Genomic DNA, 24,700 nt, shown 5'->3' with positions numbered 1-24,700 from the left:
CGGGGACCCGGGTTTGTTTCTCGGCTTTGGTCACTGTGCGGAGTCTGCACGTTCTCCCCGTGTCTGCTTGGGATTCCTCCGGGTGCTCCGATTTCCTCCCACAAGTCCCAAAGACGTGCTTGTTAGGTGAATTGGACATTCTGAATTCTCCCTCAGTGTACCCGAACAGGCACCGGAATATGGCGACTAGGGGATTTTCACAGTAACGTCATTGCAGTGTTAATGTGACAATGTTACTTGTGACAATAATGAAGATTATTATTTTAGGTAGACTATCATCTGTAGTTCATCAACATCATCTGCATGTGTATCCCGTACCAGCCTCCCCGGACAGGCGCCGGAATGTGGCGACTAGGGGCTTTTCACAGTAACTTCATTGAAGCCTACTCGTGACAATAAGCGATTTTCATTTCATTTTTCATTTCGTAAGTGATATGTTTTACTGTTGTAGTTCTAGCATCCGACCAGCAGATGGGGCGAGTATGCAGTCCCGGGATCCGGATGTACCATTTGTTCCATCAGAAGGTATTTGTTAGGAGTTGATAGCAGTCGCATATTAGAGTAGCTTGTAATATCTTAGTGTAAGTTAGTGTTAGACAATTATTTCTAACTGTATTCATCTTAGACATTTCAGTTATTCATTAGTGTAGTGTTAGTAATAAATAACTTTGTTTATAAAACAAAGTCTAATGGGTGGATTCTATGATCCTGAGGCTAAGTGTTGACGGCGTCGGAAACGCCGTTGCGCTTCCCGATGGCGTCAACATGGCCTCTGGATCAGCAATTCTGGCCCCGCATCGGACTGGAGCGGCCCATGCCGCTCCAGCTGCTGATCCCGGTGTCAACTGGCCACCGCAGGTCCACACAGGAGCAGTGGCACTGGCGCCAATGCGCGCATGTGCAGTGGCTCCCTTCTCCGCGCCGGCCCCGACGCAACATGGCTTAGGGCTACAAGGGCCGGTGTGGACGAAAGGAGGCCCCCAGCACGAGAGGCCCGCCCGCCGATCGGTGGGCCCCGATTGCAGGCCAGGCCACAACGCCCCCCCCTCCCCCTACCCCCCGGGTCAATCACCCCCTCCTTACATGCCACCCCCGGACCCTTCCACGGTGAGGTCCCGCCGGCTAGGAGCAGGTTAGAACGGTGCCGGCGGGACTGGGGTTTTCTGTGACGGCTGCTCGGCCCATCCCGGGCCGAGAATCGTCGGGGGTGTCGCGTAGAGCGGCCCCCGACTGGTGCCGCGCCGACCACTAGGGTGCCAATGGCACCGATTGAGAATCACGTCCCGGCGTCGGGGCGGTATGGCGCGATTCGTGTCGGTTGCGGGGATTCTCCGGCCCGGCCCCGGGCTGAGAGAATCCCACCCAATGTTCTTTGTTCACATGGCCATATCGAGATTCCACATCAGCCCAATCAAAGAACATTTCACACCCAACATGGTTAAAATAAGTTATCTGTGGATTATCTCAGTAGTATTTGAAAGACATTGCTATGTGCAAATTGGCTCATGTGTTTCCTACATTACAAGTGAGTGCACTTGAAAAATTCTCATTAGCTGTAAAATGCTTTGGAACATTCTGAGGCGTGGAAGGCTCAATTCTTTTTTGTTTTCAAGGAGCACTTTATATGTTGAGTTATTTAAAGTGACACAACCATCTCATAGTTAGATATAAATCGTGATGTGGTGAAACTCCCCACTTACCATACAAACATATACCATGAGAATCATGCCCCACTAAATAAACACTAGTCTTCAGGAATAATCGTGCTGCACTGTCCAAGGTGTCATCTTTCAGATGAGAGACTAAACCAAAAGATTATTTACAGAAAATGTCTCTTGATTTTTAGGAGTTTGTCTCCTGCTTAATGAGAGTGTCCTATTGGTGTGTCTGCCTCCAACAATGTGGGCCAAACACCAGTCTTCCGATCATCAGAGACTGGACATACGGCTGAAGATGCATGTCACGACCCTGTGGAAGTCCCGACGCTCAGGCCTACATGAGAATTGCTTTGGATGTTTCATCATCTGATGGGCAATTCCCTTGCTCCCCACACCCCCACAAACAAAACATCATGGGACTTACCTGAATGGGTACCCAGAAAATGTTTGACAGGTTAAACCTCGTCTAAACACCTCAGTACCACAGTTCACGCCCCCTCTCCCCATGACAAAACCACCTGATTACTCCCTCCACATCCCGCCAATCCCCCTTGACCATACCTGACTACCCCACAACCCTGATCACCCAACTACCACCAGACTTGACCCGACTACCGCGCACCCCCCCCCCCCCCCCCCCCCCCCCCCGAACTTGACAATCATTGGCTGTAAAGTAATTTGAGGCGTCCTGAGTTTGTGTAGCTGCTGTATAAACACAAACTCTTTCTGTTTATTTATTTTGCGGATGCATGAACTGTGTGGGCTGCTGGTTATGCAGGGCTGACCACCAGGTGGCACCAGAACCATAGCTTTTGCATCTAAGGTGATAATAACATAGGCAATTCTGCAGCATGACAGTAACAGCAGCATATCCAGAAATACATGTACAGACGCAACACCTACTGAAGTGGGGAAGCCTGCACTGCTGACTTCAATGTTGCCCAGGATTTGGAGCCAGGTGGAGTGAGTTGGTCGAAGAGTGACTGGTGATGATGTGCTTTATTGATTTGCATTTCGGTAAGTTTAGTGTGGGCAGGTTGGTACCATTCTGGCGCACAGTATTCTGCAGTCGACTATGTGATGGTTAGAGTAGAGATCCTTAAGAGTTTTGGCCAGTGATCCAGGTGGCCATGGATCAGCGCTCTTGTCACGCAACCCATCAGCACCGGCTTACACCGGGGAAGTGGATGACCCTCCAAACAAACTAAACTCAACATGTCTGCACTTGAGGAATCCCAGTGTTGCAGAATCAAAACGGCAGTAATGTTCCCTCTTTGAATTGGTGTGATACTCATGTGCACGTACCGCAGTGTGTGAAACTGCTGTGACTACCCTGAAGGCCATATGAAATGAAAATCGCTTATTGTCACGAGTAGGCTTCAAATGAAGTTACTGTGAAAAGCCCCTAGTCGCCACATTCCGGCGCCTGTTCGGGGAGGCTGTTACGGGAATCGAACCGTGCTGCTGGCCTGCTTTCAAAGCCAGCAATTTAGCCCTGTGCTAAACAGCCCCTTTTATCACAGCACTTTTCCCTACATGTCAGTAACTTGAAGAGCATGGCATTGTTGTTAGCACTGTAGCCACAGAGGTGAGATATTCTAGGGGCCAAAATATGACAAATCCCCAGGACCTGATGGCCTACACCCTAAGGTTCCAAAGAGGTTGTGCTGGCTATGATTTTCCAAAATTCCTTGGATTCAGGAATGGTCCCAGTAGATTGGAAGTTGGCAAATGTTACACCACTATTCCAGAAATGGAGAAAGAACACAGTGGACTGCAGGCCAGTTAGCTTAATATTAGTTTTTGGAAATATGCTGGATTCTTTTCACAGAATTTACAGTGCAAAAGGCCATTCGGCCCATCGAGTCTGCACCGGCCCTTGGAAAGAGTACCTCACTTTTTTAAAAATGTATTTTGTTACAAGAGCACCTCACTTAAGCCCACACCTCCACCCTATCCCGTAACCCAGTAAACCCCCCACCTAATCTTTTTGGACACTAAGGGCAATTTAGCATGGCCAATCCATCTAAACCGCACATCTTTCGACTGTGGGAGGAAACTAGAGCACCTGAGGAAACCCACCCAGACACGTGACCCAAGCTAGGAATCGAACCTGGGACCTTGGAGCTGGGAAGCAACAGTGCTAACCACTGTGCTACCATACTGCCCCAAGGAAGTAAAGGAAGTCTTAGCAATGCACTTGAAAAAGTATGATTAGGACAAGTCCACATAGTTTTATCAAAGGGAAACCTTATTATTTGATGGTGTAACTAGTCGGGTAAAGACAGGAGAACCAGTAGATGTAGTATACCTGGCTATCCAAGAGGCATTTGATAAGGTGCTGCACAAAAGGTTAGTAGACAAGATAAAGAAGTTGGGGGTAATATATCAGCATAGATAGAGAATGAGTTAACCGGCAGAAAGCAGAGAGGGGCATAAGCAGGACTTTTGACAAGTTGACAGGCAATACATGATGGGAGTGCCACAAGGATCAGTGATGGGGCTTCAGCTATTTACAATCTATATTCACGACTTAACACGGAAAGTCTGAAATTATTCACTTTGGTGGACCGCCTCTGCATCAACCCCCTACCTATCAATCAATCCCCCTTGCTCTTCCAGCAATTTCCCACGCCCTCCATCAAACACAGACTCCGCATCAACCCTCTCCTTCCCCGCTAACAACCCTCCTCCATCAACTCCTCATTCCCCCCAAATCAGGCCCATTCACTCTCCGATCAACCTCCTCCATCAACATTCTCTTCCCTTTCTCTCCCGCTCCGTCATCCCCACTCTCCCTCCATAACCCAGCCCCCATCAACCCTCCACTCCCCCGCTGTCATCCCTCCACTCTACCCCATAATGCACCCCATCAAACCTTTCCCTCCATCAACATCCCTTCTCCCCATTCATCAATCCTTCAGCATTAACCCCCAATCATCAAAATCCTCCTCCCTCTCAATAACCCACTCATCCCTCCATCAACCCATTCCCCCATCACACCCACTCCCCTCTCCATTAACACCTCTCACCCTCCCCTTCACCCTGCTTAAACCCAACCCTATCCCTCCATCAACCCTCCCACTCCATCAATCATTTCCATCTTCCCTCGATCAGCTCTCTCCTTTCCCTCCTCCATCAACCCTCTCCCTCCTAATCCTCCCCTCCATTAACCTTCTTCCCATCATCAACCCCTCCCTTCCATCAAACCCTCTCCACACTCCATCAACACTCTCCCCTCCAAATCAAACCCCCTCAACACCCTCCCGTGCAACAAACCCCATCAATCAACCACTCCCTCACCTTCCATCAATATCCCCAACCCATCCATCCGGAACCCATTTCCCCTCTCACCTTCTCATTCCATCAGCCTCCCCACTTCTCCCCTCCATCAGCCACTCGCTCCCCATTCATCAACACCCCCTCTTCAACAACCGCCCTCTCCATCAACCCTCCCCTTCACCAATTCTTCCCCCTCATCAATCCAAACCTGCCCCCTTGATCAACCAGCCTCACTCATCAACCATCCCGATCAATCCATCCCTCCCCCATTAACCCCCAATCAACCTGCCCCTCCCATCATCCCACCCCCTCAAACTGCCTCACCTTCATTCCCCCCCATCCAACAACCCCCTTAATCCATCAAACCCCCTCCCCCCACCACCAACCCTCCTCTCTCATCAACACCCCACCCATTAACCCCTACCCCCTCAGAAACTCATCTCCCCATCAACCCCGTCCCCATTATCAGCCCCCCCAAACTCCAACCTCTCCATCAACCCCCTCCCAGAAACACCCCATTCCCGCTCATTAACTCCACTCCCCCATATCAACCCCCATTCCCCCTTATCAACACCCCTTCCCATCAAACCTCACCAATCTCTCTTCCCCCTCATCAACCCCCCTCCCACTCAACCTCTCCCATCAACCTCCTTCCCCCCCCACCACCACCACCAACTCTCCTACCACACCAAGTCTCAACCCATCAACCCCCTCCACTCATCAATCCCCTTCCCTCCTCCTCATCATCTCCCTCCCCCTCACATTAACGCCTACTCATCATCCAGCCGCCTCCTCCCCTTTCACCAACCCCTCTCAGCGACCCTCCCCCTGATCCACCTCCCCATCAACTGCCCTCCTCTCCCACACCCCTCCCCTTCCCGGGCTGTTTTGATTGCTGCACCTTTCCGGTTGTCCCGGGATGGGAATATTTGTGACTCATTTCCGGACAGAAAATGTTGCGCCAGGCGGCGGTTCGAGGCTGCCGCAGGCTGAGCGGACCCGGGACAGGTAGGGGTGGCGGGGGGAGCCCGGCGGACAGCGGCCGCGGAGCGGCACCGATCGCGGCGAGGGTGCCCCCCCCCCCCCCCCCCCCAGTGTGAGGGTGACGCCCCCCCCAGTGTGAGGGTGACCCCCCCCCAGTGTGAGGGTGACCCCCCCCCCAGTGTGAGGGTGACCCCCCCCCAGTGTGAGGGTGACCCCCCCCCCAGTGTGAGGGTGACCCCCCCCCCAGTGTGAGGGTGACCCCCCCCCCAGTGTGAGGGTGACCCCCCCCAGTGTGAGGGTGACCCCCCCCAGTGTGAGGGTGACCCCCCCCAGTGTGAGGGTGACCCCCCCCAGTGTGAGGGTGACCCCCCCAGTGTGAGGGTGACCCCCCCCAGTGTGAGGGTGACCCCCCCCAGTGTGAGGGTGACCCCCCCCAGTGTGAGGGTGACCCCCCCCAGTGTGAGGGTGACCCCCCCCAGTGTGAGGGTGACCCCCCCCAGTGTGAGGGTGACCCCCCCCCAGTGTGAGGGTGACCCCCCCCAGTGTGAGGGTGACCCCCCCCAGTGTGAGGGTGACCCCCCCCAGTGTGAGGGTGACCCCCCCCAGTGTGAGGGTGACCCCCCCCAGTGTGAGGGTGACCCCCCCCAGTGTGAGGGTGACCCCCCCCAGTGTGAGGGTGACCCCCCCCAGTGTGAGGGTGACCCCCCCCAGTGTGAGGGTGACCCCCCCCCCAGTGTGAGGGTGACCCCCCCCCCAGTGTGAGGGTGACCCCCCCCCCAGTGTGAGGGTGACCCCCCCCCAGTGTGAGGGTGACCCCCCCCCCCAGTGTGAGGGTGACCCCCCCAGTGTGAGGGTGACCCCCCCCCAGTGTGAGGGTGACCCCCCCCCCAGTGTGAGGGTGTCCCCCCCCCCAGTGTGAGGGTGTCCCCCCCCCCCCAGTGTGAGGGTGTCCCCCCCCCCCCCAGTGTGAGGGTGTCCCCCCCCCCCCAGTGTGAGGGTGTCCCCCCCCCCCAGTGTGAGGGTGTCCCCCCCCCCCAGTGTGAGGGTGTCCCCCCCCCCAGTGTGAGGGTGTCCCCCCCCCCAGTGTGAGGGGGTCCCCCCCCCCCAGTGTGAGGGTGTCCCCCCCCCCCAGTGTGAGGGTGTCCCCCCCCCCCAGTGTGAGGGTGTCCCCCCCCCCCAGTGTGAGGGTGTCCCCCCCCCCCAGTGTGAGGGGTGTCCCCCCCCCAGTGTGAGGGTGTCGTCCCCCCCCAGTGTGAGGGTGTCCCCCCCCCAGTGTGAGGGTGTCCCCCCCCCAGTGTGAGGGTGTCCCCCCCCCAGTGTGAGGGTGTCCCCCCCCCCAGTGTGAGGGTGTCCCCCCCCCCAGTGTGAGGGTGTCCCCCCCCCCAGTGTGAGGGTGTCCCCCCCCCCAGTGTGAGGGTGTCCCCCCCCCCAGTGTGAGGGTGTCCCCCCCCCAGTGGGGGGGTGTCCCCCCCCCCAGTGTGAGGGTGTCCCCCCCCCCAGTGTGAGGGTGTCCCCCCCCCCCAGTGTGAGGGTGTCCCCCCCCCCAGTGTGAGGGTGTCCCCCCCCCCAGTGTGAGGGTGTCCCCCCCCCCCAGTGTGAGGGTGTCCCCCCCTCCCAGTGTGAGGGTGTCCCCCCCCCCAGTGTGAGGGTGTCCCCCCCCCCAGTGTGAGGGTGTCCCCCCCCCAGTGTGAGGGTGTCCCCCCCCCCAGTGTGAGGGTGTCCCCCCCCCCAGTGTGAGGGTGTCCCCCCCCCAGTGTGAGGGTGCCCCCCCCCCAGTGTGAGGGTGTCCCCCCCCCCCAGTGTGAGGGTGTCCCCCGTCCCCCAGTGTGAGGGTGTCCCCCGTCCCCCAGTGTGAGGGTGTCCCCCCCCCCAGTGTGAGGGTGTCCCCCCCCCAGTGTGAGGGTGTCCCCCCCCCAGTGTGAGGGTGTCCCCCCCCCCCAGTGTGAGGGTGTCCCCCCCCCCCAGTGTGAGGGTGTCTCCCCCCCCCCCCAGTGTGAGGGTGTCTCCCCCCCCCCAGTGTGAGGGTGTCCCCCCCCCCCAGTGTGAGGGTGTCCCCCCCCCCCCAGTGTGAGGGTGTGTTCCCCCCCCCAGTGTGAGGGTGTGTTCCCCCCCAGTGTGAGGGTGTCTCCCCCCCCCCCGTGTGAGGGTGTCCCCCCCCCCCCCGTGTGAGGGTGTCTCCCCCCCCCCCAGTGTGAGGGTGTCTCCCCCCCCCAGTGTGAGGGTGTCTCCCCCCCCCCAGTGTGAGGGTGTCTCCCCCCCCCAGTGTGAGGGTGACACCCCCCCCCCCTCCAGTGTGATGGTGACACCTCCCCCCCTCCAGTGTGAGGGTGACACCCCCCCCAGTGTGAGGGTGCCCCCCCCCCCCCCCAGTGTGATGGTGACACCCCCCCCCCCCCCTTCAGTGTGAGGGTGACTCTTTCCTTCCCCCTGCCCCAAAGCAGGCAAATTACAGATGGATCCAGTAATTATAGAGTAGTGGTAATGGGGATGGGGTCTTCACTTTTACCTCTGAGCAGTATTCAAGCTAAAGGAGGGGCAGATGCAACATGGATACAAAGTTGGCTAAGTGACAGGAAACAAAGAGTAGCGGTCAATGGTTGCGTTTTGGCTTGGAGGAATGCTTCTTGTGGAGTTTCTCAGTGTTAACACCTGAAATATATTAATGACCTGGACCTTGGCAGAATTTCAAAATTTACAGATGATACTAAACTTGGAAGTATTGTAAACCATGATGAGGATAGTGTTGAAGTTCAGAACGACATAGATTGGTTGGTGGAGTGAGTGGACAGGTGGCAGATGGAATTTAATGCAGAGAAGTGTGATCACAGATATACAATATACAATAAAGGTTGCAGGAGCAGAAGGACCTTTGTGTATATGTCATTGAAGGCTGAACGACAGGTTGAAAGACGGATTAATAAAACATAGTGGGCGCGATTCTCCCATGCCGCGCCGTATGGGAGAATCGGCGTGCGCGCCATTTTTTCCCGTGGCGTCGGTCCAATGCCGTTTTGCAATTCTCCCAGACGGCGAGAACGGCGTCATCGAGGTCGGCGCCGCGCCTGCCGGAGAATCGCCCGAGGTACCAAGTACGGCAGTTCTCCGGGCCCCCCCTGCTATTCAGCGTCCCGCATGGGCCGAAGTCCCGACAGAGTCGCCGTTCACACTGGTAAATAAATCGTCAGCCAGTCGTGCTAGCTGACGATGTGGAGGAAGGAGGTGAATGGCCGGCCTCACCGTCGGCAGCAGGAGGTGGCGTCCGCGGCCGGTGTTGGGGGTGGGGTGGGAGGGCTCTTGGAGTAGGATGCCACAGTGGGCGGGCGGGGGGGTTTGGGGAGGATGCCGCAATGCCCGGGGTGGGGTGGGGGTTGGAGGAGGAGGGAGGAGGAGGGGGTGGAGGGAGGAGGAGGGGGTGGAGGAAGTGATGCCACCGTGCTGTTCGGGGGGGGAATGAGGTCGGGCATGGTTACCCGCGGGAGCGACATGCCAGCCGGCCTTCCATGGCAGGACGGTGGCGAAGACATGCTTCCAAGTGTAGGTCACGCTGATGGGCCGAGGCAAGTGGCGCCTCAATGAGGAGGGATGGGGTTTAGTACACGGTGGACGGAGACTGTGGGCAGGGCGATGGTTGCATGTGTGTCTGCAGCGGTACAGGGCAGCCGGGCACCCATATATCCCATGGGCCTTGGCTGTCGAGGTGTCAATGCGCCGTTGTTGAACATGTTGTCGTGTCTCCCTCCCAAACCTCCCTCCATTCGTGTAGGTCGTTATGTTTGCGCACCATCCAGCAGTGTTTGCCACCGTGGCGGCAGTGGCTGGCCTGCAGGTAGCCATTCTTCACCGCCGCCAAAGATGGCTCAGAGCAGCTGCTGCAGCGGTGGCCGCAGCAGAGGGACTGGCTGCAGAGGGCCCCATGCCAGCCGCTCATGCTGCAGGCACTCACGCCCGACAGGTGCATGAGGAGGCGGAGGGTGACAATGACCACCACATCGTCGGGCATGCGGAGGACGCTGAATCGGATCCTGATGGGGCCCAAGGGGAGGAGCAAGAGCAGGTGGTGGTGCCAAGGCGCCGGAAGCGCCCCATGCGGCCTCGAGTGTATCGGGACCGCATGTCGTTCCAGGAGCTTCCGGATGCGACATGCAGGAGGAGACTCCGATTGAGTCGGGAGACCGTGGCACATATATGCCATCTCGTGGCACACCTGGCACCAGGTGAAATGGGGGGAGGACATGCTATCCCTGTGACCGTCAAGGTGACGGTAGCCCTTAATTTCTTCACAACAGGGTCCTTCCAGGTGCCAAGGGACCTCTCTGGAATCTCGCAGGCATCGGTGCGCCGATGCATCCGGGCCGTTACCGACTCCCTGTATGACAGATGCATTAATTTTCCAGAGGACCGCGCACACCAGGTTGACCGGGCAGTGGGATTCGCCTCCGTGACCGGAATGGTCCAGGGTGCGATTGATGGGGTGCACGTCGACATGCGACAGGGTCATTTTCCTGAACAGAAAGGGCAACTACTCTATGAACGTTCCACATGAAGATTACGCATGTGTGCGCCCAATACCCGGGCAGCGTGCATGATGCCTTTTCATACTCGCTCATTCGTTCATCCCCGCTATTTTCGAGGGACAGCCTGCTTCACTGGCACAAACTTAACTTTCACTCTCTCCACCACCAATGCACCGTGATATTATGCACAAAATGCGCAGCAACAATTTGCCAAGCCTCATTCGACAAAGCCTTCAAAACACATGATCTCTATCATCTAGAAAGAGGAGGACAGCAGACACATGGGACCTTCAAGACCAGCAAGTTCCCCATCAAGCCCGACACTATCCTGACATTGAACTATATCGCCATTCCTTCACTGTCGCAAAATCAGAATCCTGGAACTTTCTTCCCAGCAGGACTGGTGCACCTGCACGTGATGGACTGCAGTGGATCAAGATAGCGACTCACTATCATCTTCTCGAGGGCAATTAGGGATGGACAATAAATATAGGCCTTGCCAGTGATGCCAACATCCCACAAAGAATTTAGAAAAAAACCTGCTCGGCAGACACGAGCTTCCATCATAGGCTCAGAAATGGAGATGTTCGGCACCATTGAGGGTTGATGTTGTGTATATGTACTGTTAAAAGGAGTATTTAAAAAAAAAAATTTAGAGCGCCCAATTCATTTTTTCCAATTGAGGGGCAATTTAGCATGGCCAATCCACCCCCCCTGCACATCTTTGGGTTGTGGGGGCAAAACCCACGCAAACACGGGGAGAATGTGCAAACTCCACATGGACAGTGACCCAGAGCCGGGATCGAACCTGAGACCTCGGCGCCATGAAGCAACAGTGCCAACCACTGTGCAGCCCCTTTTAAAAGGAGTATAATAGAATATCATATAATAGATTTTTTTTAAGCAATATTGAATTCCCTGGCAGTGTGAATATAAAATTGGCAAAGAAGCAGAAACCAGGGAGTAGTGGCGAGCAGTTATTTTAGTGAGTCTGGAAGAACGATGGTTTTGCTCTCGTGACCGTTGGGACGAATGCACTTTTTGATCAATACTAATGACTTTGTCTTAAATACACAGATAAAAATTTCAAAGTTTTCAGATGACATAACACGTGAAAGTGTGAACAAGCTTCAGGAGGACCATAGAAATTGACGAAGTGGGTGTCGACAAATGAGAGATAAAATTTAATGCAGAGAACTTTGAGGTATTGTATTTTGGTGGAACAAATGAGGAGAGGCAATATAATCCAAATGAGACAAATTTAAGGGAGGTGCAGGAACAAAAAGACCTTGGAGTGTACATTAACAAGTTATGTTAAACCTTTATAATGCTAGGCCCAACTGAACTATTATGTCCAATTCTGGGCACTATTAAGGAAGGATGTCTGGGCCATAGGCAGGGTGGAGCGGATTTAGTCCAGTGGTCAGTAGGTCAGGCCGCATCTGTAGAGAGAAAAAAAGATAAGGTTTCGGATCTGAAGCCTATGTTTACACATCTGAAACATTGACTCTCTTTCTCCCTCCACAGATGCAGCCTGGCCTGCTGTGCATTTCTAGCATTTTCTGTTTTTATTTCTGACTTCCAGCATCTGCAGTATTTTATTTTTATTCCCTGGTACCAGGGACGAAGGACTTCAGTTATATGGCAAGACTAGAGACGATGAAGGGGAGCTGTGATAGAGATGTTTGAAATTATTTTTTTTTAAATTTAGAGGACCCAATTCATTTCTTCCAATTAAGGGGCAATTTAGCATGGCCAATCCACCTAGTCTGCCCATCTTTGGGTTGTGGGGGTGAAACCCGCACTAACACGGGGAGAATATTCAAACTCCACACAGACAGTGACCCAGACCTCGGCGCCATGAGGCAACAGTGTGAAGTTGTATGAATTAAGTAATGGCATGATGGGAAAATTGGTCAACTACTTGATACAATGTAAGAAAAGCTGACCAAGTTATTCCAATATGCCAGACCCCTGTAAGACCTGATAAGGCTGACTCCGCATAACTTAAAGCATGAATAAGATCAGAGAAGGTCAAGCTATTCCAAAATGCCTGACCTCTGTAAATTCTGATAAGATTAACTCCTCATGACCCAGGGCTATATGAGTAAGACAATATAAGGTCAGGGATGAAGGAGTCACCGTCCTTTTAATGTTCTATCAAAGGACAAGATAATGGTATGAGTGATGAGACAAAGAGTCCTAGGAGGTCAGCAGGTTATGCTTGTTTTAGGACATTGCTTATGTTTCTACCTCTGATCGAATTCCTGACTAAGCCGTAGTCACGCAATCCTGATGATAATGTATAAATACTGAACTGATTTTTTGTGTAAGCGCGGTCTTGAGGAGGAATCAGCAGTTGGTAACAACTGCTCTCTAAACTCAAGTTACAGCCATTACTGCATGCAGTCTTTTTGTAAATAAAGACTAGTTATTTTGTCATAACGAGCTTTGTTGAGTCTTTCTACCACAGTCAAGAAGCAGGAAAAAATATTGACTTTTACAACACAGGGCTAACCACTGTGCCACCGTTATGCCTGAGATGTTTGAAATTATGGCGCGTTATGATAGAGCAAATTCAGGACAAAGTGTTTCCAGAGGCAGAGGGATCATAAGCGCAGGACAGAGACTTAAGGTAATTAGCAAAGGAACTAGAGGTGATATAAGAAATTTCTTCAAGCAACAAGTTGTGATTTGGAATGCAATGTCTGAAAAGGTGGTGGAAGAAGACTGAATAATAACTTAAAAGGGAATTGGGTGAATACGTGAAGGGGGAAAACTTTCAAGTCAGTGGTTTACATATTCTAACTCTTTCAATAGGTTTGACCTCAGTCCAGCCTGCTAAGTGGAGACCAGAGCTCCAGTTTTTAATTCTGGGCTGACATTCAGTGAGATGACAACCATTTCATCGAATCATAGAATCCCCACAGCGCACAAGGAGGCCATTCGGCTCATCGAGTCTGCACCGACCCTCTGAAATAGTACCCTACCTAGACCCAATCCCGCCCACCCTATCTCCATATCCCCACCTAGGGGCAATTTAGCATGGCCAATCCACCTAACCTGCAAATCTTTCGACTGTGGGAAGAAACCGGGTACTCGGAGGAAACCCACGCAGACAGTCGCCCAATGTCTATGGTGCCATCGTGCCTGCATTGAGAGCCCAACACACACACACCATGGAAAGAGCATTCACACCACACTGCCATTGGGCCTGTGAACACCTCTTATGGTTTTTCTTTCTTCTCCAAGGAAGTGTGTGAAGATACAAAAGCAAAAAACAGGCCAATTCCAAAGCGTAGCACGGACTATAAACACTGAGTAGTTTCAAACACTAATAGACCAATTCACTGATCAGCCTTTTCAGATTTCAATATTTGTGGCACAGTTACAGGCAAGAATATTTGGGCCGGATGTGACAACATGATCATGAAGCTTGTTCCTTTTCTGGTTGAGACCCTAGAGTCAGTTATTAACTTAGAGCTGACTCCAAATTAAAAGACCACGCTGCTGCAGCTGACCTGTAATACCACACAAAAACGCGCTAAAGCCCACGAGGCTGTCAGCATTCTCGTGTACCATCTCCCAGGAGTATCCAGTGCTGAGTAAAACACGCATTTCGTTGCTATTGCCCTTCACAATGACCAACATGTGGAGGTTGGATTTTCCGTTTCTAATAAAGATGAAGACAGCACAAAGAAATTTGCTGACGTTTGCACCTGATATGCACTTTGCCTTCTTTGAATTGGATTCAAGAGAGATTATGAGGACAAAGCAGACACCCCTTTCGCATTAAAAGATGAGCAAATGTGGGTCGCCAAGGTCGGCCAGCTGCCAAAAGTGTGTCCAGGGAAAATAATTTTGAAAAACATTGCCATAGATGTGATACTGATGAGAAGACTTCATCGGGGTCATCTATTTCAAGTATTAGAAAAGAATAACATGAATGATGTAGCCAACATGGCCTGGTTGGACTGTATGGTTTGTTACTATGTTGTAATATCTGTATATCCATGTATTTCTCTGGCCTGACCATCCTCATCATTCACAAGATGAAGTTTGAGCCACACTGAAGTTTAGCTGCTTGGGAAGAATATGCATGTTCTGAACATAAAAAGTCACGTTCCAAGATGGAACAGGTTTGGGATGATGTCAGTAGATCTAATCAAATTCACAAATTCTGGAGTGTATATTTGTCTGGAGCCCGTTGTTCATAGTGTATGTAGTTTTGAATAGCAACTAGTATCAGCTTTGTGTCCTGTCCAAAAGACAGAAAGGAAAATAAATGTCAACCTAGCTGCTTTATAAAATAATTAGTGATTTTTAAATGGATAAAGGCTTTACCCTGACATGCCTGATTAATCATGACTCATACCAGAGGAATTTCTAACCTTCAGAAACCAGCAAGGACCTTTAAATATGTGACTGCAGAAAGTCAAGTTCCAAAGAAATGAACCAATAGCCATTTCTATTGGCAGAGCTCTTGACAGCATGTTTGCAAGAACAAAAGCATCCTTGGATCTGCTATTAAACTATTTCCAGTCTTGGAAAAATACATTCTACGTCCAAAACCCAGGGGAAGCGGCAGGCATGTCACATGACTTTCCCTTGTTGTTAGAATCTGTAATATTACCACGTGGAACTGAGGTGGGTAGCCTATCATTTTACCTTTCAACAGGTAGCAGCTGAAATATCTCAGTCTGGGTAATTTGTCTGGTCCTCATCTACACTGTGAACGACTGGAACATCAGAACTCCTGTGTCAGCACCTATAAGACTTATTAATTTCTTTTTTTAAATTTAGAGTACCCTGGTTCCAATTAAGGGGCTATTTAGCATTGCCAGTTTATGTACCCTGCACATATTTTTGGGTTGTAGGGGTGAGACCCACGCAGACATGGGGAGATTAAGACAAATTAATTTCTGCGTGCCTTCTTCCATCATGGATGTCCCCACGTCTGGAGAGATGGATCACCCTGCAATAGTTTCAGCCTGCTAACCTCTGAAGGAATACACATTTGACTTTTGATTCATTCTGCACTCACGTGAAACCATAATTCTTGCTTTTATCATAGTCTTGTCCTTGTCCTGTCCCCCTTCCTTTCCTTTATCCCTCCATTGCTGTGTGAGGGCAAACGGGAGGGATAATGCAAAACCCCTCCCATGTGTTTCGTGTGTTTAAATAAACCAACCGCTTATTTTACCTCATCTAGAGATTGCTGTGGGGTTATTAACAGAGTATTGGGTCGCTTAAAACTGAAGGGTTGGAGAAAATACGGTACCATGTATAAAGGGGGAAATGAAAAAACGCTTTTGATTACGGACGGATAGTGAGAAGAGAGATCTGCCTGTTGAAATGAATCCCCTTCTGCCCATGACACTTACCTCAGTGATAGCACTTTAAAAAAAAATTAAATTCATTTACGGGATGTAGGCGTCGCTGGTTAGGCCAGCATTTATTGCCCATCCCTAGTTGCCCCATCGAAGGTGGTGGTGAGTTGCTGCCTTGAACCGCTGCAGTCCTTGAGGTGTAGGTACACCCACTGTGCTGTTAGGCAGAGAGTTCCAAGATGTTTCCCCAGCGACAGTGAAAGGATGACGCTATATTTCCAAGACAGGGTGGCGAGTGACTTGAAATGAAATGAAAATCGCTTATTGTCACAAGTAGGCTTCAAATGAAGTTACTGTGAAAAGCCCATAGTCGCCACATTCCAGCACCTGTTCGGGGAGGACTGGTATGGGAATTGAACCGTGCTGCTGGCCTGCTTTGGTCTGCTTTAAAAGCCAGCCCTTTAGCCCTGTGGACTTGGAGAGGAACCTCCAGGTGGTGGGGTTCCCAGGTACCTGTTGCTCTTGCCCTTCCGGATGGTCGTGGGTTTGGAAGGTGCTGTGAGGAACCTTGGTGAGTTACTGGAGTGCTTCGTGTAGATGGTGCAGACGGCTGCCACTGGTGATGGATAGTTTGAGTGTGGAAATGGGAGCAATCAAGCGGGCTGCTTTTTCCTGGATGGTGTCGAGCTTCTTGAATGCTGTTGGAACTACACTCATCCAGGCAAATGGAGAGTATTCCCTTACACTCTGGACTTGTGCCTTCTAGATGATGGACTGGCTTTGGGGGTCAGGAGGTGATTTATTCACCATAGGATTCCTAGCCTTTGACCTGTCCTGGTAGCCACAGTATTAATATGAAATGAAATGAATGAAAATTGCTTATTGTCACGAGTAGGCTTCAATGAAGTTACTGTGAAAATCCCCTAGTCGCCACATTCCGGCCCCTGTCCGGGGAGGCTGGTACGGGAATCGAACCGTGCTGCTGGCCTTCTTGGTCTGCTTTAAAAGCCAGCGATTTAGCTCAGTGAGGTAAACCAGCCCCTATGGCTAGTCCAGTTCAGTTTCTGATCAATGGTAACCTCCCAGGATATTGTTTGTGGGGATTCAGTGATGGTAATGCCATTGAATGGCAAGGGGCGATGGTTAGATCATCTCTTGTAGGAGATGGTTATTGCCTGGTTTTGGTGTGGCGCGAATATAACTTGCCACTTGTAAGCCCAAGCTTGGATATTGTCCAGGTCTTGCTGCATTTGGACATGGACTGCTTCATTATCTGAGGAGTCGTGAGTGGTGCTGAACATTGTGCAGTCATCCGCAAATATCCCTACCTCTGACCGGGTGATGGAGTTGGTAGGTTGTGAGTCCAAGTCCATAGACCTGAGCATCGAAACCTCAGCATACAATGTTGGCACTGTTGGAGGTGCTGTCTTTCAAATAAGACGATAAATGGAGGCCCTGTATTCTCCCTTGGTTGGCTGTAAAAAAAAAAAATCATGGCACTATCTGAAGAAGAGTAGGGGAATTCTCTACCGTGACCCTGCTAATATTTATCCTTCAATTAACATATTTAAAAGATAGATTATCTGGTTGTGTTTAATTGTATTTGGGTCTTGCTTGCAAATTAGCTGCCACATTTTCCTATGCTACCAAAGTGACAGTACTTAAAGAAGTTCTTAATTGGTTTAATATGCTTTAGGATGTCCTGAAGCCATGTAAACTACTTTATAAATACAAATGCCCTAAATCACAATTTTCTCTATTTGCAATCTGTGGACTTAATCAGTTCCTGCCACTTCTTTTATCTCTCCTCTGATATCACATCAACATGCCTTTCTCCAGCTTCCAGAGTGGCATTTCCAAACATCTGCCTGGAAATTGTTGGAATAGGCTTCACAGAGGTCTTTAACATCCTTTGATAGACTCAGTATATAATTTGTCTGGCATTCCTGAGAATGTTATTTCTGGAGCGGATTGTCTAATGTGCTTTTCAAACTTTTTTTCTGGGGACCCATTCTTACCAACCGGCTGATTTTCGCGACCCATGCCGGCCGACCTTCGCGACCCATCATTTTCTCTTGGTCCTCATGATCTCACTCCAGTCAGGGTCACAGGAGGAAAGTGTGAATTTCCCACCTCAGTTTGTAAACTCTGAGTAGCTCCCTGTTGACTAATCATTACAGTAACTCTTCAAGTGGATGAAGCCCACCATCATTGTGGTTGACTGGTCACTGTTTTGATTCAATGCTTTAATGTAGTCTAAAAGGTCAGCAAGAAACTTATAGCCACCCTTCAGTGCACAGAGGGCGACGTTCAGTTCTGTCCATGATTAAACCATGAGTATACTCATTACGGTAATGTTTATCGATGCAAAACAGTTCGAGGTCATAGTCTTCTTCATCACCACATGTCAGCCGTCGCCATGCCACGATCGCAATTTGACCCTGGGTTCAGGTCCCAACATTCTCGGGCTGCATGCGCACTGATGAGCATTTGGCTGGGGTTCAGATCCCAACATTCCCGGGCTGCATGCGCACTGATGAGCATTTGGCTGGGGTTCAGATCCCAACATTCTCGGGCTGCATGCGCACTGATGAGCAGGTATGCATGTACAGTGTGCGCTCATTTTTTTAGATGGTCGCGGTAGCCATTTTTAAAGCCGCCTGCAGCCGACATTGTTAAAAGCCGGCTGCTGCGGATCTTGCGCGTGAATTCCCGCGATCGGGAAAGCCGCAAGGTTGGCTCCGCGACCCGCCCGCAATCCACCGCGGATCACGACCCCCACTTTGAAAATGCCAGGTCTAATGACCCAGATGAATCACTGCCATCAGGAGCCAGTGAAACATGGCCCCCTTGGGCTGTGACTCAATTGTCTCAGGTTGGTGTTGGCTGCTGCAAGGACCCTTGTTCAGAAACAGAGACACAATCAAACTGAAGAGGCATCCCAAACACTGGAACGTCTTAGAAAACCCTCTACTTCTAGAGCCATGTAGCACTGTCTTCAACCCTTGAGCGAGAGCCTGTGTGGAACAGTGGCGAGGACATGTGTAGCAACATGACAAGAAGATGATTTATGCAATGGCTAAAAAGTTTACTGCTCTTAATAACAATTTTTGAAATCTTTTAAATAACTAGGAGTAGCACTCACCTCATACGCATGCATGTTATCAGTGAGAAGTGTTCCAATTTATATACAGTCATTGCACAACTCATGCAGATGGACCATGAGATTATGGGTTGTGATTTCAATGTGGGTATTGAACTGGATATTTTGACTTTTCATGGTTTTACGGAGGCCTAAACCCTTTTATGTGTTTATTTGAGGGTTGTTGTTCTAAGTTTAATGTTTTCCCTTTGAAAGAAAATTTGAACGAAGAGTAACCATAACAGAATGACACCTAATCTAGTGATTGTCAAATAGAATCATAGAATTAACTGTGCAGAAGGAGGCCATTCGGCCCATCAAGTCTGCACCGGCCCTTGGAATTAGCATCTCACTTAAATCCACACCTGTAACCCAGTAACCCCACTTAACCTTTTTTAGACACTAACATGGCCAATCTGCCTAACCTGCACATCTTTGGACTGTGGGAGGAAACTGGAGCACCCGCAGGAAATCCACGCAGACACAGGAAGAACGTGCAGACTCCACACAGACAGTGATCCAAGCCGGGAATTGAACCTGGGACCCTGGAGCTCTGAAGCAACTATGCTAACCACTGTGCTACCATGTTGCCCACAGTAATACTCCTGTGAACTAAGTGTTGCACCGTTGGAAAATAGATGTCGTCTAATGTAATTTGTATTTGTAAACCAGGGGCTGGTTCAGCACAGTGGGCTAAAGAGCTGGCTTGTAAAGCAGAACAAAGCCAGCAGTGTGGGTTCAGCCTCCCCGAACAGGGGCCGGAATGTGGCTACTCGGGGCTTTTCACAGTAACTTAATTGAAGCCGACTTGTGACAAGTGATTATTATTATTTTGTATTTGTGTGTGTTGGGCACAAGATATAGCTTTAAATTTTAGTTTCATTTTTAAAAATTGTCTGTAAGTCTGTAGGTTTGATTAGATGCCTGCATTTTGAGGTTTTTAAAATTCTAAAAAACATTGGGTGTAAAAAAAAACTAGGTTGATGTCCAGCAACCAGGGGCCCATAGAGATAGCAAAAGCAGTTAGGTCAGTTGAGGGGAGGTCAGTGAAGTTGGAAATAGGATTTCACAGACACTGCCAGTACAGGTAGGGCAATGCAAGGGAACAGAAAGCAAGTCCCAAACTAAAGAACAGAAAAATCCCAGAAACCAGGAGATGGGACATGTGAAGTTGAGGAGCAAGGACAGATATTGGAAGCGGAGCTTGCTCAGTGAAGTTGTGTGTGGAGCAGAGAGTGATTCCAAAAAAAGCAAGCTGGAGGAAGCAGACAGAAAGTAAAGTGGACTTGTAAGAAGGCAAAGATCCACAGTGACCCAAAGGTTGGTGACATATTATCGGGCTTGTTATGCATTGCTGTTTAGTTGGTAGGCTGGGTATCTGAGAGATTACATGGACGGCGACTCTCAAATGCACCTGATACTACAGGCTAGAGGAATACCAGAAGGAGAGGTTTAAATCGTGGAAGTGGAGCTTTGTTGAAGACATCCAAGAGAAAGTGTTGCTTGGCAAGACTCCAAGGCATGTCTTTTGAGAGTGGAGATTAGAAACCCTTGTGTGAAAGAGAGAGTTCTAGTGAGACCAGTTGATTCACAGTGTGACGAGTAATTGAGAAGTCTTTAGAAGTTTGGATGGCATTGTCACTTTGTGTCAATGTGGTGGGTGTGTGACTGCAGTTTGCCAATTGGTTTACATGAACTGCATACTTGAAAATGAAAATCGCTTATTGTCACGAGTCGGCTTCAATGAAGTTACTGTGAAAAGCCCCTAGTCGCCACATTCCGGCGCCTGTTCGGGGAGGCTGGTACGGGAATCGAACCGTGCTGCTGGCCTGCCTTGGTCTGCTTTCAAAGCCAGCGATTTAGCCCAGTGTGCTAAACCAGCCCCTACTTACTGTGAATATTAGAGTATACAATGGATTTTGTAACTTGCATTCTCCTTATATATCCTTCCATATTTCTAAACAAAAAACAGTTAGAGTCTATCAAGGTGGGCTCCATCCTGGAATCTTACTCGTCTAGTAGTAACATCAGCTGGGATCGTAACACAATGCTACTCTATAAAATAAGATCACAGCCTCAACCATGATTGAAGGGCGGAGCAGGCTCGATGGGCCGAGCGACCTAATTCTCCTCCGATGTTTTATGGTCATCAATCCAGAATCATTCGAGAATCCTGAGTGCAGAAGAGAATCCACTTGCGAATTGATACCGTGGGGCCTACAATGTAAGATCAGCAACAAAAAGATGAGGGGAGATGTCAGGAGAAATGTTTTTTAAATGTTGGGTTGTTTGAATATGGCATTTTCTCCAAAAGCAATGGTGGAAGCAGAATTCATAAAACATGGAAGTGGGTAAAATGTAAAGGTGTATGGAGAAATGAAGAGATAATAGAGTTCAAGTGGATTGCCCCTTGAGTGTGCCAGTGCAGGCAAGTTGGACTGAATGTCCCTTTTCTTTATTGTGAAACCATTCGAGATGAATTTGCTCCTTTGCCAACAGGATCATGGTTTGTGCCCAGTGTAATATTCCTTGGCCGATAGTAAGTGGACATTTGCCCTTTGTCTTATGGGCACTGTGTCTCCTCTCTAACTCAGACAATATATAGCCTAAGTGCCGCCTGTACAGTGGCTTTCAGGGAGAACAAGACACTCCCATCGTCATTGAGTCTCCAGGTTTAAAATCTTACATGAGCTGAGATTCATTGCTGGTTGCTGATGCAGGCAGAGCGACCTTGTAGGATGCTCAAACAGGCTATTCATATCATTCTGCAATTTTCATCTCTCTCATACTGATGCAAGAATGACAGTGGGGGATAAAGTGAACTGCAAAAGAAAGAATGTGAATTGAGTTTTCAGCCCATCTTTGGCTCTCTGCCACCCATTTCACCTGGCTCCAATATGACCTCTTGTTCTGGCTGTGGCTCAGTGCTTTTATTCTGGCGCCCTGAAAAAAACCACTTCCTGAAGGTTCGAGACATTTCTGAAACGCTCAGACATCTTGCTGATTACAGTAGACTAAAGTCAGACTCTATGTAAACATTTTTATAAAACATAAACTACTGAGGGTGAAAGCCAGTTCAGTCTGTTGTGAACAAAATAACTTGTTAAATTAAATTGGCGGTACTTGTGGGATGTAATTATAATGGTCGCCTCCTTTCTATTTCTTTGGTTGTCAGCATTTAAGTGTCGGTCCCCCTCCACCCTTCACTCCAGTATGGATTAGTGATAGTGTCAGCCTTGGTCATGGATAGCAGCCTTGCCTGAGTCGCAAGGTTGTGGGTTCAAGGCCTACTCCCACTCTAAGTCTTCACGGATACTTTGGTGCATTGCTGAAGCAGTGACTCTTTTGGATGCAATGTTAAACCTGCCCCCTCAGGTGCATATAAAATATCACATCCCACCTTTCAATGAAGAATAGCGATTGTACCTCCAAGTTCTTAATTGGATGGGAGGTGCTTTGCAGATACTACAGTTGTGAAAGGTATTATTTAAATTCATTTTCATTCCTTTAAGTCTTTGAATCAGAGGTTGGCATCGACTACACCGTGGCGCATAACCTAGTCGTCAGTGCTTTGCTGAGTTACTGTTGCATCATTGAAGATGCAGCCTTTTGAATGAGAAGCTAAGCTGAAATTTGTTCCTCTAATTAAGTGACAATATCCCAGGGCACAATTCACAGTGCAGGGAGTTCTCCCCATGGCCTGGCTAACATTTCGCCTTTAACCGTTGCACCAAAAAGTACATTAACTGTCATTTGTCTTGATTTTTGTGGGATCTTGCAGTGTGCAGACTGGCTGCTTAATGTTCTTACAAAACAGTAGTGACTTCGCCTAAAGTATAGTTCATTAATGATTAAATACTTCAGCCGGCTCTAAGGATATGAACAACAGCAACTTGTGTTTATGTCGTGCTTTTAATGTGGAAAACATTCCAAAGTGCTTTGTGCGGGCATAATTGGATAAAGATTAACACTGTATGAGACATTCAGAGAGATGACTTAAAAGTTTGGTCAAAGAGATAGGTTTAAAGGAGTGTTCTACAGGAGAGATGGGTGGGGAGACAGAGGTTTAGGGAAGGAATTCCAAAGCTTAGGTCCTGATGATTTGGGGTGGCGCAATGGTTAGCACTGCTGTCTCACAGCTCCAGGGACCCGGGTTAAATTCCCACCTCGGGTAACTCTGGAGTTTGCGCTTTCTCCCCGTGTCTGCGTGGTTTTCCTCCAGGAACGCCAAATTCTTCCCACAGTCCAAAGATGTACAGGTTAGTTGGATTGGCCATGCTAAATTGCCCTTAGTGTCCAAAAGGTTAGGTGGTGTTACTGGGTTATGGTGATAGGATAGAGGCATGGTCCAAGGGCCGGTGCAGACTCGATCGGCTAAATGGCATCCTGCACTATAGGGATTCTATGACTTAAGGCATAACTGCCATTGGTAGGATGAAAGTACTGGGACATACATAAGAGGCCAGTGTGGTAATTATTCAGAATTCTGGAGGAGACTCCAAAGGAAGTGAGGTTTGAAGTCATGGGGGGAGGGGGGCTGAAGGGGAAGAGAGTTGAACACGAGATGATCTCTGGATTACTACCCGAGCCACGTGCAAATTGGCATAGGAATTTGAAAATTAGGGAAGTAAACACGTGGCTGAAGGAGTGGTATGGGAAAGAAGGGTTCCATTTCATAGATTATCATAGAATCATAGAATTTACAGTGCAGAAGGAGGCCATTCGACCCATTAAGTCTGCACCGTTTCTTGGACAGAGCACCCTACCCAAGGTCAACACCTCCACCTATCCCCATAACCCAGTAACCCCACCCAACACTAATGGCAATTTTGGACACTAAGGGCAATTTAACATGGCCAATCCACCTAACCTGCACATCTTTGGACTGTGGGAGGAAACCGGAGCACCCGGAGGAAACCCATGCACGCACTGGAGGATGTGCAGACTCCGCACAGACAGTGACCAAAGCCGGAATCGAACCTGGGACCCTGGAGCTGTGAAGCAATTGTGCTATCCACAATGCTACCGTACTGCCCATGGGACATTGGCATTAGCATTGGGGCAGGAGGGATCTCTCCAACTGGGATGGTCCCCACCTGAACCGATCTGGGACCAGTGTTCTAGAGGAAAGGATAAATAGAGTGGTCACAAGGACTTTAGACTAGCAAATGGGGCCGGTGGGGGATGGATAAATCTACAAGATGTATGATGGTTAACAGGAACCAAAGCAGCAGGTCGACATGCGAGGAGAAGGTAAAGGTTAAAAGAATGAACAGACAGGACCAGTCTTAACAGCTAAAAAGGAGAAAGGTAACGTAAAAAAAAATCAAAATGTAAGGTGACTGTGGGAGTGAAAAGTTGGGGGTGAGGCTGAGCATTATCGGAGATTAATAAAGGAGGTCACAATGTGTGAAAAGCCTAGAGCACAAGAAAACCCCTACAAAGGGAAGACGAGTCAGTAGGACATATTTTAACACCTTGTACCTAAATACATGCACTATTTGGAATAATGTCAATGATCTGACAGCACAAATAGAGGCAAATGGGTATGATCTGGTGGGGATTACTGATACATGGTTACAAAAGGACTGGGAATTGAATCTCCAGAGGTACTCGATATTCCAAACTGATAGACAGGATGAAACAGGAGGTGGAGTTGATTTATTGGTTAAAGATGACATCAAGGCTATATTAAGAACTGATATTGGCACTGACGGACAAAATATTGAATTGATCTGGGTGGAAATAAAAAAACGAGGAGTAATTTATAGACCCCCAAACAATACTTCC

General features: G+C 49.6%; 1 protein-coding gene across 7 annotated transcripts in view; it reads left to right on the top strand.

Moving 5' to 3' along the window:
• The first annotated feature begins 5,854 nt into the window (after positions 1 to 5,854).
• The window catches only part of sugct (succinyl-CoA:glutarate-CoA transferase), a 747,294-nt gene continuing 728,448 nt past the window's right edge, over positions 5,855 to 24,700 (top strand). For 6 of the 7 annotated variants that reach the window (XM_038809927.1, XM_038809929.1, XM_038809923.1 and 3 more), the window contains exon 1: positions 5,855 to 5,948. In XM_038809927.1, coding sequence (XP_038665855.1) covers positions 5,894 to 5,948 — 55 coding nt within the window. In that variant the 5' untranslated portion in view covers positions 5,855 to 5,893. Of the gene's footprint in view, positions 5,949 to 13,050; positions 13,074 to 24,700 lie in introns of those variants that run through there. The other variant, XM_038809926.1, reaches the window with a different exon arrangement.

Source organism: Scyliorhinus canicula, chromosome 10 (genome assembly GCF_902713615.1).
Source record: "Scyliorhinus canicula chromosome 10, sScyCan1.1, whole genome shotgun sequence".
In the NCBI taxonomy this organism is placed as follows: domain Eukaryota; kingdom Metazoa; phylum Chordata; class Chondrichthyes; order Carcharhiniformes; family Scyliorhinidae; genus Scyliorhinus; species Scyliorhinus canicula.
Note: the sequence above shows the minus strand (reverse complement) of the source record. Positions and strands in the feature narration are given on the sequence as shown.